This window comes from Neoarius graeffei, chromosome 5 (genome assembly GCF_027579695.1).
Source record: "Neoarius graeffei isolate fNeoGra1 chromosome 5, fNeoGra1.pri, whole genome shotgun sequence".
Classification (NCBI taxonomy): Eukaryota; Metazoa; Chordata; class Actinopteri; order Siluriformes; family Ariidae; genus Neoarius; species Neoarius graeffei.
Window position 1 is genome coordinate 1184040 of NC_083573.1, and position 18718 is coordinate 1202757.

The following is an 18718-nucleotide window of genomic DNA, read 5'->3' on the forward strand; positions in this document are numbered from 1 at the left end:
TTACCTCTGGGAGAGCTTTTCCCAGCTTCCGAGGGAGGCGGGGGACATTGAGCCCGAGTGGACTATGCTCTCTATCTCCATTGTGGACGCAGCTGTTCGGAGCTGTGGCCGCAAGGTCTCCGGTGCCTGTCGTGGTGGCAATCCCCGAACCCGGTGGTGGACACCGGAAGTAAGGGATGCCGTCAAGCTGAAGAAGGAGTCCTATTGGGCCATGTTGAACTCCGGGACCCCTGAAGCAGCTGACAGGTATCGGCAGGCCCGGCGTGCTGCAGCTCGGGCAGTTGCGGAGGCAAAAACTCGGAACTGGGAGGAGTTCGGGGAGGCCATGGAGAAGGACTATCGGTCGGCCTCGAAGAAATTCTGGCAAACCATCCGGCGCCTCAGGCAGGGGAAGCAGTACTCTGCCAACACTGTTTACAGTGCGGGTGGGAGATGTTGACCTCGACTGGGGACATTGTCGGGCGGTGGAAGGAATACTTTGAGGATCTCCTCAATCCCACCGTCATGTCTTCCATTGAGGAGACTGAGGCTGATGACTCAGAGGTGGACTCATCCATTACCCAAGCCGAAGTCACTGAGGTGGTTTGCAAGCTCCTCGGTGGCAAGGCACCGGGGGTGGACGAGATCCGCCCTGAGTATCTCAAGTCTCTGGATGTTGTGGGGCTGTCTTGGTTGACACACCTCTGCAACATCGCGTGGCGGTTGGGGACAGTGCCTCTGGAGTGGCAGACTGGGGTGGTGGTCCCTCTTTTTAAGAAAGGGGACCGGAGAGTGTGCTCCAATTATAGGGGAATCACACTTCTCAGCCTCCCAGGGAAGGTTTACTCCAGGGTACTGGAGAGGAGAATTCGACCAATAGTCGAACCTCGGATCCAGGAGGAACAATGCGGTTTTTGTCCTGGTCGCGGAACACTGGACCAGCTCTATACCCTTCATAGGGTGCTCGAGAGTTCATGGGAGTTTGCCCAACCAGTCCACATGTGCTTTGTGGATCTGGAGAAGGCATTCGACTGTGTCCCCCGTGGTATTCTGTGGGGGGTGCTTTGGGGAGTATGGGGTTCGGGGCTCTTTGCTAAGGGCTGTCCGGTCCCGGTACGAACGGAGCAGGAGTCTGGTTCGCATTGCCGGCAGTAAGTCAGACCTGTTCCCAGTGCATGTTGGACTCCGGCAGGGCTGCCCTTTGTCACTGGTTCTGTTCATAATTTTTATGGACAGAATTTCTAGGCGCAGCCAGGGGCCGGAAGGAATCCTGTTTGGGAACCACAGGATTTCATCTCTGCTTTTTGTGGATGATGTTGTCCTGCTGGCTTCTTCAAACCAGGACCTCCAGCATGCACTGGGGCGGTTTGCAGTCGAGTGTGAAGCGGCTGGGATGAGAATCAGCACCTCCAAGTCCGAGGCCATGGTTCTCGACCGGAAAAGGGTGGCTTACCCTCTCCAGGTTGGTGGAGAAGTCCTGCCTCAAGTGGAAGAGTTTAAGTATCTCGGGATCTTGTTCACGAGTGAGGGAAGGATGGAGCGTGAGATTGACAGGCGGATCGGTGCAGCCTCCGCAGTGATGCGGTCTCTTTACCGGTCCGTCGTGGTGAAGAAGGAGCTGAGCCAAAAGGCGAAGCTCTCAATTTACCGGTCGATCTATGTTCCGACTCTCACCTATGGTCATGAGCTTTGGATAATGTCCGAAAGAACAAGATCATGGATACAAGCGGCCGAAATGAGTTTCCTTCGCAGGGTGGCTGGGCGCTCCCTTAGAGATAGGATGAGAAGCACAGTCACTCGGGAGGAGCTCGGAGTAGAGCCGCTGCTCCTCCACATCGAGAGGAACCAGCCGAGGTGGCTCGGGCATCTTTTTCGGATGCCTCCTGGACGCCTCCCTGGGGAGGTGTTCCAGGCATGTCCCCCCGGGAGGAGGCCCCGGGGAAGACCCAGGACATGCTGGAGGGACTATGTGTCTCTGCTTCGGCTGGCCTGGGAATGCCTCGGTGTTCTTCCCGAGGAGCTGACCAAGGTGTCTGGGGAGAGGGAAGTTTGGGCTTCCATGCTTAGACTGCTGCCTCCGCGACCCGGTCCCAGATAAAGCGGAAGAAGACGAGATGAGGACATGGAACATAGCCTGAGTTATAGAAAGAGTCTTGTGTTTTTCCATGAAATGATTGCACAGACAACAAACACTGACTCCGTTTGAAGCGGTTGTTGACTCACAAAAGAACCCTGCAAATGCATTTGAACACAGTGCAAGTACTTATTGTTTGGAGAGAGCTTTTGTGTGCGTGCGCATGTTTTAGCCTGTTTTTAATGTCGGAGCCTTTTAAACATTTATAGATATAAAATGGTTGGTTGAAATGTGAGGCCTTGACTTTTATTTGTCTGTATTATTTAATTTGCTGCTTATTAGACTAAGATTGAATTGAGACTAAGACAATCTGTGCAACACGAATTCAAACTCGATATACAGTCTTTTGGAGACACTCCATTTTATATTAGCATGTACACGAACATTAATTACAGGCTGTAATAATTTCATTCATTCATTCATTCATTCATTCATTCATTCATTCATGTGTTTGTCACTATTTCATTCATTCATTCATTCATTTATGTGTTTGTAAGTATGTTAGTATCAGTGAGGAAATCCTGAACTCAGTGTATTGTGTTAAGAGGACAGTGTTAAATATCTGTCTCTGTATTTATTAGTGTGTGTTGGACAGCTATAGTACATATAGTCCATATTACAGGATGTGTTTTGTTTGTTCACAGCACGGGCGATTGCTCTAAGACAACGAGGGAGGCTCAGCCTCCTCTAAAAATGACGAACATCGTGTAGGATGAATTGCGCTAGGATTATGTTATTGCCGACCTTATAACATTGCTATTTCAGATCCAGAATCATAGAAATATATGTGCTCAACCCAACTACAGTGCGAAATCATTCCGTTATAACTTTCCCCAGTTCGCCTAATGTGTGCGTGAGTTTTTCCCCCTCGTGACAGCGCGATGCAGCCCAGCCTCAGTGCACTTCAATGGCATTTGGGAGCTATGCGCTTTTCAATATCAAAATGCAAGACGATTATTGGACAAATACTGCGAAAATGCCCGCCCACGGACTCCCAGCCTCACAGTGGGAGGGACATGGCAAAGCTTTCCGCAAGGAGACTGGTGATTGGTGCAAGCGGCCAGATATTTTCTTTGATTGACAGCTCGTTTCAAATATAGACAGGCAGCGGTGAATTTCAGTTCAGTCCCATGCGGATTTGCAAGTGCTGTGGTGTATTGTAAGAGATCAGCTTACATTTCGATTTCATTCATTACATACGGTTTCTACCAGCTTTTTTAGTTTGTATATATTTTCATTGTAAATAAAGTGTAAATATAGTGTTGTCAAGTTTGCTATCTTAGTTCCAGAAATTTCATTTATTTGAGTGACTGAACTTGAACTTGAGGGGGCTAGTCAGCTAGCAAGAAAGCTGCGCACGGATGCCAAGCATTGCTGATTTAATTTTGGCGAAGCCATTTGCCAGTCTTCCTTTCGAGGAAAAAATTAAAATTAAAGATTAGGGTAGACCAACGCCTCAAATTGACTTGGTGAAAAAGGTAGGGAATAATACTCGTTCCTTTCAGCTCTCCTGGTACGAGAAAGTGAATTGGCTAACAGCAAGTGACCCACATCAACAACAGTAAATAGGCTACTTTAGTAATATGTCATGGATGGACCAAAATATAGAATCTATTTAAAATGTTTATGCTGAGTATATTATATTGGAATGTATATTTTTCTGGATATGAATTAAACACCGCTACAATTTGGAAAACATTTTTAAACAAAAACACAGCCGAGAACATTTCACAATACAGACCTGGATTAAAAGTGAAGGGTTATCAAAATTGTCAATAAAACATTTCTCAGTCAAAATAAGTAAAATATAGGGAAAGTGTCATTGAATGAAATGTGTGGCACCCAGCTCTATGTTTGGCTCCCCAAGGTCAGTGCTTGTGCCGATTCCAGAACACTCTGCTGTTACTGCTGAGGTTCCTGACAAAGAGCTGCTTTCAATAATGATCAATTTTTAAACAACATGCCACAATTTTAAAATATAAAATGTTAAAATATACCCCCCCCAACACCACCATCATGTATATTGGACAGTAGGCTAATGGGCCAAAAGAACCTGTTATTTCACAGTTTGTGACCCTGCCAACAATCAGCCAGATCAGAGGCAAGAGTATGGGCAAAATTGATGTGTTTTTTCTTTTTTCTTTTAAAATCTGGAAATATCGTAACCGACCAGCCTCCCCTATTTGAAAGAGTACCAGCCACCACTGGTTCACAGACCACAAAAGAAGAAATCAAACATCAGCAGAAGTCAACTGGAGTCCATATTTAAGGTGTGTGTGTGTGTGTGTGTGTGTGTGTGTGTGTGCGTGTGTGTGTGTGTACAGTTTTATCCACGTACAGCAGCATTATGGGTAATCAGACAGAGTTTCAGTTGGGAATAGAAAGAGACTTTTCTTCTTTTCCTGAAATAAATCCTCTCTCGTTGTGTAACATTATAATATTTCGATCTGTTCCTGTGCGTTTCTAACCAGAAGCTGGAACACAAAGTCATCGCTGTGATACAGAAGGAGCTGAAAAGGTTTAAGAAGCTCCTGAGTCCAGATTCCCCAGCATGCTCTGAGAGGGAGGTGGAGGATGAGGAGGATCAGAGCAGCATCAGAGAGGGAGTGCTGAAGATCACACTGCACTTCCTGAAGAACATGAACCACACAGATCTCGCTCACACACTGCAGAACAGTAAGAGCTCTGAATCATGGCTTTATTTTATCTCCATAAGTTTGGTTCATGTTTAAATGCATCATAATAAATTTATTAAGCTGAATCAGTCAGTGATTTTAGAACTCCGGGATTAGTTTGAGTTTGCAGTGTTTTTAGTTATAAATTGTATTATTCACGAGAAACGTACATCAATATTTAATTTATATTGTGCTCAGTGATTTTGCATTCAAAGATGTTATGACTTTGTTTATCAGAATCTGCAGTCTATGTGTATCAGCAAAAGCTGAAATCCCACCTGAGAGAGAAGTTCAAAGGAATTAATGAAGGAATCTCACAGCATGGAAGCTCAGCTCTTCTGAATGAGATCTACACAGAGAGAGTGTTCAGGAGACCAGCAACGCAGGAGACACCCATCAAATGTAATGATCTCTTTAAAGACACGTCCATCAGAAGTGTGCTGAGTAAAGGAGTTGCTGGAATTGGAAAAACAGTCTCTGTGCAGAAGTTCATTCTGGACTGGACTGAAGGAAAAGCGAATCAGGACGTCACCTTCATGTTCCCACATCCCTTTTGAGAGCTGAATCGAATGAAGGAGAGAAATCTCAGTCTGATGAATCTCCTTCATCACTTTTTCCCAAAAATGAACGAAGTACAATTAATAAACTGTGATATTAACAAAATCTTGTTGATTTTTGATGGTCTGGATGAGTGTCGACTTCCTCTAAATTTCCACAACAGTGAGAGATTGTGTGATGTGACAGAGTCGGCCTCAGTGGATGTGCTGCTGACAAACCTCATCAAGGGGAATCTGCTTCCCTCTGCTCTCCTCTGGATAACCTCTCGACCAGCAGCAGCCAATCAGATCCCTCCTGAGTGTGTAGACCAGGTAACAGAGGTACGAGGGTTCAGTGATCCTCAGAAAGAGGAGTACTTCAGGAAGAGGATCAGTGATCAGAGCCTGGCCAATAAAATCATCACACACATGAAATCCTCAAGAAGCCTCTACATCATGTGCTACATCCCAGTCTTCTGCTGGATCTCAGCCACTGTTCTCAAGAGAATGTTGGGTGAAGCAGAGAGTGGAGAGATCCCCAAGACTCTGACTCAAATGTTCACACACTTCCTGATCTTTCAGATCAAACGCAAGGAGCAAAAGTACCCTCAGAAATGTGAGCCTGATCCTCAGCAGACCAGAGAGAGTATCCTGGCACTGGGAAAACTGGCTTTCCAACAGCTGGAGAAAGGAAACCTGATCTTCTATGAGGAAGACCTGAGAGAGTGTGGCATTGATGTGAGAGAAGTGTCAGTGTACTCAGGAGTGTGTACCCAAATCTTCAGAGAGGAGTTTGGGCTTCACCTGGGGAAGGTCTTCAGCTTTGTACATCTGAGTGTTCAGGAGTTTCTGGCTGCTTTATACACGTTTCTCTCCTTCATCAGCAGAAATGTAACAGAGCAACAAACCACTGACCTGTCTGATCTTTTCACCAAATCAAACATGTCTGATTTCCTCAGGAGTGCAGTGGACAAGGCCTTACAGAGTGAGAATGGACACCTGGACCTGTTTCTCCGCTTCCTTCTGGGTCTCTCACTGGAATCCAATCAGACTCTCTTACGAGGCTTGATGCCCCAGACAGGAAGTAGCTCTCACAGCAAACAGGAAACAGTCGAATACATCAAGAAGAAGATCAGGGAGAAGCCATCTCCAGAGAAATCCATCAATCTGTTCCACTGTCTGAATGAACTGAATGATCATTCTCTCGTGCAGGAAGTACAACGCTACCTGAACAGAAGAGATTCCTGGTGTCTCAGTGGAACCAGACTCTCTCCTGCTCAGTGGTCAGCTCTGGTGTTTGTGTTACTGAACTCAGAACAGGAGCTGGATGAGTTTAATTTGAGTAAATATGACCCATCAGAGGAATGTCTTCTGAAGCTGATTCCAGTGGTCAAAGCCTCCAGAAGAGCTGAGTGAGTATTTTGATTTTTAACTGTATCAGTGCATGGTTTGTTATTTTAATGTGGCATTGAACTGCACTGTTAGGATTAATGCTTGTGAATAATGACTCTGATCATCTGGAAACCAACCTCTGGTACTTTTACTGAAGATTGTATTCGTGTGTGTGTGTGTGTGTGTGTGTGAGAGAGAGAGAGAGAGAGAGAGAGAGAGAGAGAGGCTGCTTGCTCTCACGTGTGTGTTCTGTCCATGAGCTAATGGTGTGATAATAAATTGTAGCTGAGAGATCGTGGAGTGCAGAAAGACGTTGCTGCTCCTGTAAATGTGCTGATGTGGCGTCCTGTCCTCTGATTTCTGTGTTTGAGAGAAACACACTCACATTTCTGTTCCATGGTAATTAAACTAGTGAACTGTAATTATAACTGTTTAGATCTTGTGCCTCCACCTCCATTTGTCGCTTTCTTGTATTTAAGTACATCGTCTCCTATGAGCTGAGACAGGTGGATCTGTCCAAGTACAAACACACAGTCTCTTTATTTTATATCTTTATTCTGACATCAGAACCTTGTGTTCAGGGAGACACTTTATTCCACAACTAATGGAACACACCTCATTTATCCATCAGATATTCACAGATTTCATCGTTTCTCTTCCAGTCTGTGTGGGTGTAAACTGACAGAGGAAAGCTGTAGAGTTCTGTCCTCAGTTCTCAGCTCAAACTCCTCCAGACTGAGAGAACTGAACCTGAGTGCCAATAACCTGCAGGATTCAGGAGTGAAGCTGCTCTCTGCTGGACTGGAGAATCCACACTGTACACTGGAGATACTGAGGTACACACACACACACACACACACACACACAGGACTCAGATCATCACTTTATAACTGAAAATCACAAACAGAATTGATTGATTGTGTCTTTATTTGTGTCTTTTATCCCAGTAAAATTATATCCAAGGCCCAATCTTACTTCCTCTCTCCACACTCATGTCAAGTCACTTTATTTCTCCAGCACATTTAAAAACAGCAGGTGACCCAAAGCGCTTTACAATCGAGGCAAATGCAATTAAATACATGATCGGCCGAATAAGAAGAACAGAAGGAAAGAAATAATGAGGCAAGACAAAAGATATAAAACCAAATAGTATCATGAAAATTAAACATAAGATTGCAAAATCAATCATGAAATCAAGAATAAAATCAAAAGGGGATATAAACCCAATAAAGAGAAATTAATGTGCAGTGTGAGGAAAAAAAATGTCGCTAAATAACATAAAAAATTAAAATAAATAGAATAAACAGAAAATAGGGAGAGGTAAAAATAAATATGAGGTCAGATAAATGTAAAATAAAGTAGATTATTAAAATTTATTTCAAAATATTCTCTTTTTTATAAATAGATTCTAAAAAAATGTAGTTAAATCCATCATCTCATATGAGCTGAGACATGTGGATCTGTCCAAGTACAAACACACTCTATTTTACAACCCCAATTCCAAAAAAGTTTGGACAAAGTACAAATTGTAAATACAAACGGAATGCAATGATGTGGAACTTTCAAAATTCCATATTTTATTCAGAATAGAACATAGATGACATATCAAATGTTTAAACTGAGAAAATGTATCATTTAAAGAGAAAAATTAAGTGATTTTAAATTTCATGACAACAACACATCTCAAAAAAGTTGGGACAAGGCCATGTTTACCACTGTGAGACATCCCCTTTTCTCTTTACAACAGTCTGTAAACGTCTGGGGACTGAGGAGACAAGTTGCTCAAGTTTAGGGATAGGAATGTTAACCCATTCTTTTCTAATATAGGATTCTAGTTGCTCAACTGTCTTAGGTGTTTTTTGTCGTATCTTCCATTTTATGATGCGTCAAATGTTTTCTATGGGTGAAAGATCTGGACTGCAGGCTGGCCAGTTCAGTACCTGGACCCTTCTTCTACGCAGCCATGATGCTGTAATTGATGCAGTATGTGGTTTGGCAGTGTCATGTTGGAAAATGCAAGGTCTTCCCTGAAAGAGACATCGTCTGGATGGGAGCATATGTTGCTCTAGAACCTGGATATACCTTTCAGCATCGATGGTGTCTTTCCAGATGTGTAAGCTGCCCATGCCACACGCACTAATGCAACCCCGTACCATCAGAGATGCAGGCTTCTGAACTGAGCGCCGATAACAACTCGGGTCGTCCTTCTCCTCTTTATTCCGAATGACACGGCGTCCCTGATTTCCATAAAGAACTTCAAATTTTGATTCGTCTGACCACAGAACAGTTTTCCACTTTGCCACAGTCCATTTTAAATGAGCCTTGGCCCAGAGAAGACGTCTGCGCTTCTGGATCATGTTTAGATACGGCTTCTTCTTTGAACTATAGAGTTTTAGCTGGCAACGGCGGATGGCACGGTGAATTGTGTTCACAGATAATGTTCTCTGGAAATATTCCTGAGCCAATTTTGTGATTTCCAATACAGAAGCATGCCTGTATGTGATGCAGTGCCGTCTAAGGGCCTGAAGATCATGGGCACCCAGTATGGTTTTCCGGCCTTGACCCTTACACACAGAGATTCTTCCAGGTTCTCTGAATCTTTTGATGATATTATGCACTGTAGATGATGATATGTTCAAACTCTTTGCAATTTTACACTGTCGAACTCCTTTCTGATATTGCTCCACTATTTGTCGGCGCAGAATTAGGGGGATTGGTGATCCTCTTCCCATCTTTACTTCTGAGAGCCGCTGCCACTCCAAGATGCTCTTTTTATACCCAGTCATGTTAATGACCTATTGCCAATTGACCTAATGAGTTGCAATTTGGTCCTCCAGCTGTTCCTTTTTTGTACCTTTAACTTTTCCAGCCTCTTATTGCCCCTGTCCCAACTTTTTTGAGATGTGTTGCTGTCATGAAATTTCAAAATGTCTCACTTTCGACATCTGATATGTTGTCTAGGTTCTATTGTGAATACAATATCAGTGTAACGGTTCAGTGTTCGTGGGTGGAGCACAGAGGACGGCAGGACAGAGATCAAGTTTGACAGCACGTTTTATTGCCACACTTTTCAGCATAACAATTATGTATGCACTTTTCAGACACACACACACACACACACTCAGCGTCTGGTTCAGCAAGAGCCCCTCTGATCTCGCTCTCCCTCCTTAAGTAGGGCGCGGTCACTGGGAAGACACAAACACAGGTTAATTGCTCTCAGGTGTAGTGATTCTGCCACTCACCTTCCCTGACCCCGCCCTCCTGTCACAGACCGGCGCTTGACCACGCCCCCGCTGCCACATACCCCCACCGCCCGACTCAGGCCGGGCGGCCGTCCGGCCTGCAGCCGACTCCCCGCCCCTTGGCGGGAGAGGAAGTCCGCCATGACCATCTGCACCCCCGGCCTGTGGACCACCTTGAAATTAAAGGGTTGGAGTGCCAGATACCAACAGGTGATCCGCGCGTTGGCATCTTTCATGTGGTGGAGCCACTGGAGGGGTGCGTGGTCCGCACAGAGGGTGAAAGGGCGCCCCAGCAGGTAGTACCGGAGGGCGAGGACCGCCCACTTGATGGCCAGACACTCTTTCTCTATGGTGCTGTAGCACCCTTCACGCACCGACAGCTTCCTGCTTATATACAGGACGGGGCGGTCCTCCCCCTCCACCTCCTGGGACAAAACCGCCCCCAGCCCTCTGTCCGACGCATCGGTCTGCAACATAAAGGGGAGAGAAAAGTCAGGGGAGTGTAGAAGTGGCCCCCCACACAGTGCAGCCTTTACCTCTGAAAAAGCCCGCTGGCATTGCTCCGTCCACTGGACCAGATCTGGTGCCCCCTTTTTAGTGAGATCAGTCAGCGGGCTGGTGACGTCCGAATAATTAGGTATAAACCTACGATAACAGCCAGCCAGCCCCAGGAACTGTCTCACCCCCTTTTTGGTCTTGGGCCTCGGGCAGGCCGCAATCGCTGCGGTCTTGTTAATTTCGGGACGCACCTGCCAGTTGCCCAAGTGGAAGCCCAGATACCGTACTTCCACCCACCCAATCGCACACTTCTTTGGGTTGGCTGTGAGACCCGCTCGCCTCAGCGACCTAAGGACGGCCCTTAGGTGTTCCAAGTGCCTCGGCCAGTCATTACTATATATGATGATGTCATCAAGATAGGCGGCCGCATAGGTGGAGTGGGGGCAGAGGACCCGATCCATCAGCCGCTGAAACGTAGCGGGCGCCCCAAACAGCCCAAACGGAAGTGTGACGAATTGGTGTAACCCAAACGGTGTGGAAAAGGCCGTTTTTTCTCGGGATAGTGGAGTCAAGGGGATCTGCCAATATCCCTTCGTCAAATCCAGTGTTGAATAAAAGCGAGCCATGCCTCGTCGATCGAGCAGCTCGTCAATACGAGGCATTGGGTACGCGTCAAATTTAGACACCGCGTTGACTTTCCTATAGTCCACACAGAACCGGACCGACCCGTCGGCCTTGGGTACCAAGACCACCGGGCTGCTCCAGTCACTGTGGGACTCCTCGACGATGCCCATTTCGAGCATGGTCTGAAGTTCTTCCCGAACCACCTTTTTTGTGTGTTCGGGTAGCCTGTAAGGGCGGCTACGCACTACCACCCCCGGGGGCATCTCTATGTGGTGCTCTGAGGTTAGTGCGACCGGGCAGGGGCAAGAACACATCCGAAAACTCGGTCTGCAACTGGGCGACCTCCATGAGTTGGGTCGGGGAGAGTTGGTCTCCACAGGGGACCGGAGAGGTACGTGATGCCAATGTCCCTTTTTGAACCTCCGGCCCCAGCTCCGCCTTCTCCGGAACCACCGACACCAACGCCACGGGGACCTCCTCGTTCCAGAGTTTAAGCAGATTGAGGTGGTAAATCTGTAGCGCCCCACCCCTGTCCGTTCGCCTCACCTCATAGTCGACGTCCCCGACTTGCCGTGTGACCTCAAAGGGTCCTTGCCACTTGGCGATCAATTTGGAGCTCGACGTGGGCAGCAGTACGAGTATTTTATCTCCCGGAGTGAACTCTCTAAGGCGTGTACCCTTGTTGTACAGGTGGGCTTGCCGTTCCTGGGCCTGCCGCAAATTCTCCTGAGTTAGTTGGGTGAGCGTGTGGAGTTTTGCGCGCAGGTCCATAACGTACTGAATTTCATTTTTGCTTTGTGAAGGTCCCTCCTCCCAATTTTCCCGCAGCACATCTAGGATGCCGCGCGGCTTACGCCCATATAATAATTCGAACGGGGAGAACCCCGTGGAGGCTTGGGGGACCTCTCGCACTGAGAACAGCAAGGTTTTGAGCCACTTATCCCAATTACGTGCGTCCTCACTTACGAATTTTTTAATAATATTTTTGAGGGTGCGGTTGAACCGTTCTACTAAACCATCTGTTTGTGGGTGATACACGCTGGTGCGGATCAGCTTAATCCCCAATAACCCATACAGTTCGCACAGTGTCCGTGACATAAACGTAGTGCCTTGATCAGTCAGAATCTCTTTCAGGATTCCAACTCGGGAGATGATGCGGAAGAGCACCTCTGCAATACTGCGTGCTGAGATATTGCGCAGAGGCACTGCTTCCGGGTATCGCGTTGCATAGTCCACCAGAACTAATATAAAGCGGTAGCCTCGTGCTGACCAATCTAATGGCCTGACGAGATCCATCCCAATTCTCTCAAACGGGGTCTCGATTAATGGAAGAGGGCGCAAAGGCGCTTTTGGAATGGCCACTGGATTTACTAACTGGAATTCGCGGCATGCCGTACACCACCTACGAACATCGCCGCGAATCCCCGGCCAATAGAATCGGGCCATTATTCGGGCTAGTGTTTTATCCTGCCCGAAGTGTCCAGCCATGGGATTAAAGTGAGCTGCCTGGAATACCAATTCCTGGCGGCTCTTCAGAATTAAAAGCTGCATGACACGCTCTTTAGTTTGAGTGTCCTGCGTCACTCGGTATAACCTATCCTTCATAATTGTGAAGTAGGGGAAGGATGGGGTGGCGTTCGGCTGGAGCATTTGACCATCGATTACTCTCACTTGGTCAAAAGCATGTCGCAGAGTCTCGTCTCGCGATTGTTCTAATGGGAAATCCGCGAGGGATTCCCCAATAGAGAGAGGAGGAACCGGCGGCTCCTCACTCTGACGCGGAGATGACGTAGACGGCTCTGCGACAGCTGCTCCTGCCAAAGCGGCACCGGGACCTCCCCATGTTAAATGACAGGACCCACTCTTTATTAGGCGTGTCATTAAACCCCGAAATCCCGGCCAATCAGTCCCCAAAATTAGAGAGTGGGTAAGGCGGGGATTAACTGCCGCCTTCACTATAAATTTTTCCCCTCTGAAAATAATGTGGACTGACACCAAAGGGTAGTGGTGAACATCCCCGTGCACACACACAACACCCTCACCCCTTGTGCTCCCCCCAATGCCTCGTTTTGAACCAAGCTTTGGCGAATTGAGGTCTGATTACAACTAGAATCCACCAACACCTGATATGTAGCCCCTTGGATACTCACCGGTATGCGATACGCTCCGGCCCAATCGAAGGCGGCCTCTGGTGCGTCGGGGATCCGAACCACTGCGCCCACTTCCATTGCCGTGCACTGCTGTTGAAGGTGACCCAGCTCCCCGCAGCGCCAGCAAACCGGTCCGGGCTTTCCCTCTGCACCGGTGATCTGGGGCTCACTCACCTGAGGTGGGGGAGAGACAGACACAGAAGGGAGAAACGGGAGGGCACCGCGGGTGCGGCGGGCCGGCTGGGGTGGTGCCGGCCCCCGCCTCCGTGGAGGGGGAATGGGGCGAGGACAGGACACAGGAGGAGGGGGAGAGAGAGAGAGAGAGAGAGAGAGAAGAGGAGAGAAGAGAAGATGCCATCTGCTGTCCTGCCGCCGGGACAGCCGCCAAATGGTCCTCCGCCAGCTCGACTGCTTGATCTAGCGATGCCGGGCAGTGGCACCGGACCCACTCAGCAGTTCCTGCTGGCAAGCGAGTGACGAACTGTTCCAGCGCCACCTGGTCGAGGATTCCTTCGGCGTCGCGGTTGTTGGCCCTCAGCCACCGCCAGCAGGCGTCCTGGAGCTGCTGGCCAAACGCGAACGGCCGGCCGACTTCCTCCAGGCGCAGCGCGCGGAAGCGCTGGCGCTGCTGTTCTGGAGTGTGCCCCACGCGCTGGAGGACGGCCCGGTGGAGGTCCGCGTAGGCCAACCAGCGGTCGGCGGGGAGCTGTAGCGCGGCCAGCTGTGCTTCTCCCATGAGCAGGGAGAGGAGGCGCGCCGCACGCTGCTCCATCGGCCACCCCGAGGCTTCGGCGACTTGCTCAAAGAGCGTGATGAACGCCTCAGGGTCGTCCTGCGGGCCCATCTTGGTGACGGTGAGGGGAGACGGGCCCGCGGTAGGAGCGCTGGTGGGCCCCGCCGACGCGAGGAGGTGCCGGAACGCCTGTCGATCTTCTTGTTGGGCCAACACCAGGGCCTCGAACCGCTCTTCTTGCTCCTTTCGGAGGGTGAGTAGCGCCTGGTGCTGGCTTTGCTGGGCCGTGGCGAGGGCGTGGATCAGTTCAGTGAACGGGGAGGACTCCATGGGGCTGTGAGGCTGCTGTGCTCCAGGTCCCGGGTTTCGGCACCACTGTAACGGTTCAGTGTTCGTGGGTGGAGCACAGAGGATGGCAGGACAGAGATCAGGTTTGACAGCACGTTTTATTGCCACACTTTTCAGCATAACAATTATGTATGCACTTTTCAGACACACACACACACACTCAGCGTCTGGTTCAGCAAGAGCCCCTCTGCTCTCGCTCTCCCTCCTTAAGTAGGGCGCGGTCACTGGGAAGACACAAACACAGGTTAATTGCTCTCAGGTGTAGTGATTCTGCCACTCACCTTCCCTGACCCCACCCTCCTGTCACAGACCGGCGCTTGACCACGCCCCCGCTGCCACAATCAGTTTTTGAGATTTGTAACTTATTGCATTCCGTTTTTATTTACAATTTGTACTTTGTCCCAACTTTTTTGGAATCGGGGTTGTATATTTTTATTCTGACATCAGAACCTTGTGTTCAGGGAGACACTTTATTCCACAACTGATGGAACACACCTCATTTATCCATCAGATATTCACAGATTTCATCATTTCTCTTCCAGTCTGTGGGGTGTGATCTGACAGAGGAAAGCTGTAGAGTTCTGTCCTCAGTTCTCAGCTCAAACTCCTCCAGACTGAGAGAACTGAACCTGAGTTGCAATAACCTGCAGGATTCAGGAGTGAAGCTGCTCTCTGCTGGACTGGAGAATCCACACTGTACACTGGAGACACTGAGGTACACACACACACACACACACACACACACACACACACACAGGACTCAGATCATCACTTTATAACTGAAGATCACAAACAGAATTGATTTGTGTCTTTATTTGTGACTTTTATCCCAGTAAAATTATATCCAAGGCCCAATCTTACTTTCTCTCTACACACTCATTTTCATGCATCATGTTCCTTCTTCTACACAGTGAAAACTGATTTATGTTATTTAAACTGGAATGTATTATTCTATAAGACACTGAAATGTGGCAGTCGGAGGTATTGCCGCCGCCTTCTAGGGGTTCCCAAATACTTAAGTCTGGGGTGGACTGAGCAGGACAGGATCCAAGTCCTCCTCACCCAGTGCCTTTAGCCTCAGTGTCCAAGAATATGAGCAGGTTGTCTCCTGTTCAGCAGCCTGGGCCTGGCTTACTTAGATAGGGTAAAGTGGGCTTCAGGATATGTAGAGTGTCCGGTGGCTACCTGAAGTGTGTGTAGTGTGTGAAAGGTGAGTACCGAATCGACTCGGCCCCACTCCCTACTTTCCCAATCCAGCTGAACAGGTGAGGTGCCCCTACCCCCAGATAAGTAGCCCAAGATGCTAAAGTAAATAAACAATGGTAATATTTATTACCAGAATGACTAAAGAAAATGATTACGGGGTCTTTAGCCCCTTTGTAGCAGAGCTTTGTTTTAGAAGGATAATTAAAAAAATAAAAAAACAAAAATAAAAATCAATATTTCCTTTAACAAAGGAGTACTTCCACTGTTGACTGTATTACCACCAACTGTCAGTAAACCAAACCTTTCTTTCATTTACCATACCATAACACAGGTCATTTTAACCATACACTTGTTGGAGGTGGCACTTTAAACTAGTTTCAAAATAAACTTCACCGAATGAATTCTCTTCACATATAACATTCAACTCAAATGACATTCACGTATGGGTTGTTTTACAATCAGGGTACGCAAGCTAAAAATCACATTTTACACTTATCGTCAATATCAAAAGGCTTGACTAAATAAACTTGGTTGTTTATTGTAGCCCTGTGATAACTCTATTTACCATGCAAAAAAAAAATTGGTGATAACGTTATTTTGGTGAATGTATGGCAATATATGTCATATTTAGCAAAATTACTCGTGTCATTTAGAAAAAGTGCTTTTTTGACCACAGGTAGATCCAAAAGGGATGCACTTAAATCATTCTTTATACCATAAAACAAATATTTGATTCCATATCATTGGAAACATAGTTAAGTTTTAATGTTGAATGCCAGTAAGTTTTCAGACTATTTTGTTCAAATTAGTCTGTAATTGTGTCAAAAAAAAAAATGTCCTCTCCGAGACAGCTAATTTTTCAATATAAAATAACATATCTAAAATGATTATTTTCATCCTAAAATGTGGTCAAGATATTGGGACATAAATATTAGAGACAACTAACACAAAGCTTACAGCCTTATATTTAAAAGCACTATGGAAGTAGTGGATTCTGAATTGTCAAAAAAAAAAAGTCCTCTCCGAGAATCACTTCATTTGTTTCTCCCAGCCCTGCTTAAAGCTACACTTCTTCTTTATCTTATAGCAGATTACACAAAACTACCATACACACATGTCAAAAAATTACCTGAAATCTGTTCAAAACTTGTCCTTCACTTAAAAACTGGTACAAGAACCAGTTTGAATCAATTTGAATTTTGGACCCCTGTGACACAAACTTTGTCCTCTGATTGTAAAACAACCCTTATATCAATGAACCATAATCAATGAAACGAAAGGCATCCCCTTGATGTCTCTCACTCAAGACAAGGTAGCATTCAAAATAATCCTCCAGTTTACAAAAAAACATTTGCTTTCTCAAAACAATATCAATTTCCATACATTAGCCTATATCCTTCTTTTCACAAACATTCAAAAGGGCAATAAACAGTGTGAGTCTGGGTGAGAATGCCCTGTGTGAGCTCTGTTGCAGTATGCTGAGGTGGGCGCAGTTTGAGTCTGCGCGGAGAGTGCACCTAAAGTGTATGCGCGTGAATGTGTGCGCGTGTGTAAGCGAGTGCAGCTTCAGTTCGCTGCAGTCCGGGTGTGTGCGCGCGGGTGGGAGATGTTCAGCAGCAGTCCAGTGTCTCTCCAAATGTGAGTGGTGGGCGGGTGGGCGCGCGCGCACGAGCGCAGCCCCAGCTCGCCTCAGTTGAGGCCGCGCGAGTGCGCATGTATTAGTCAGTATAAATGGGGCCGTGCAATGCACCGATATTACCCTCAAACTGCAGAGATCACGGCATGGATGTCTGGTGGGTGGCAGGGAAAACCTTCTTGTAGCTATAACTGCAGGCTCGCAAAACAAATGCAGGCTTTACTTGCAGGAGAAGGAAGCTGAGCTTGAAATGGCAGCGCCTCTTCGTAGCACAGTAGGGTGGCGGGGTTCCACTGTTAGCACTCACTTGACAAAACGAAACTACGACGAAATAAAACTTTTCTACTACTTCAAGTGACCTGGACCAGAAACAATTGCACTAGACTCACACCTTTATGCTCTTCCAGGCGTCTTCACCCGTGTAGCCTATCTGTGCATCTCCATGCCACTTTGTAAAGCTCATAGGAAAAGTTAACTTAAAGGCAGCCCACTTCGGTGCTCGCACTATCATAAAAAACGCAAACATAAAAGTAACCGACTTCAAACGTATGTAGTCACTTATGCAGTTCTCTAAACTTTACTTTATTTAGTCTTCAGCACAGCGTAGCTCTGGCCGAGCTACCGCGCAGACCAGAGCGCTAAATCCCGCCTTTTTCTATCTCTGCCACTGCTCATGCACACCCAAGCGCGTTCATGAAACTCCCGTCTCTTAAAGGCACAGTGCCTATTTGCACCCGCTACAGAAATATGTCCATGAGAATCAGATTTACTTTCTAGATTAAATTACATATCATGAATCAATAAAAATTAAACTAGCGAAATTGTAATTATAACTATTTAGATCTTGTGCCTCCACCTCGATTTGTCCCTTTTCCTTTCTTGTATTTAAGTATATCATCTCATATGAGCTGAGACAGGTGGATCTGTCTGAGTACAAACACACAGTCTCTTTATTTTATATTTTTATTCTGACATCAGAACCTTGTGTTCAGGGAGACACTTTATTCCACAACTGCTGGAACACACCTCATTTATCCATCAGATAGTCACAGATTTCATCATTTCTCTTCCAGTCTGCGTGGGTGTAATCTGACAGAGGAAAGCTGTAGAGTTCTGTCCTCAGTTCTCAGCTCAAACTCCTCCAGACTGAGAGAACTGGACCTGAGGGACAATAACCTGCAGGATTCAGAAGAGAAGCTGCTCTCTGCTGGACTGGAGAATCCACACTGTACACTGGAGATACTGAGGTACGGTACACACACACACACACACACACACACACACACACACGACTCAGATAACTTAATCCCCAGTAACCTATACAGCTCGCGCAGTGTCTCATCTCATTATCTCAAGCCGCTTTATCCTGTTCTACAGGGTCGCAGGCAAGCTGGAGCCTATCCCAGCTGACTACGGGCAAAAGGCGGGGTACACCCTGGACAAATCGCCAGGTCATCACAGGGCTGCACATAGACACAGACAACCATTCACACTCACATTCACACCTATGGTCAATTTAGAGTCACCAGTTAACCTAACCTGCATGTCTTTGGACTGTGGGGGAA

General features: G+C 47.1%; 1 protein-coding gene across 1 annotated transcript in view; it reads left to right on the forward strand.

Moving 5' to 3' along the window:
- LOC132886361 (NACHT, LRR and PYD domains-containing protein 12-like) overlaps positions 1-18718 on the forward strand; it is a 58885-nt gene that overhangs the window by 4022 nt on the left and 36145 nt on the right. Inside the window, 5 exon segments of the mRNA XM_060920923.1 lie at positions 4287-4383; positions 4585-4789; positions 5026-6736; positions 7379-7552; positions 18227-18400. Of these exon segments, the coding sequence (XP_060776906.1) occupies positions 4287-4383; positions 4585-4789; positions 5026-6736; positions 7379-7552; positions 18227-18400 (2361 nt within the window).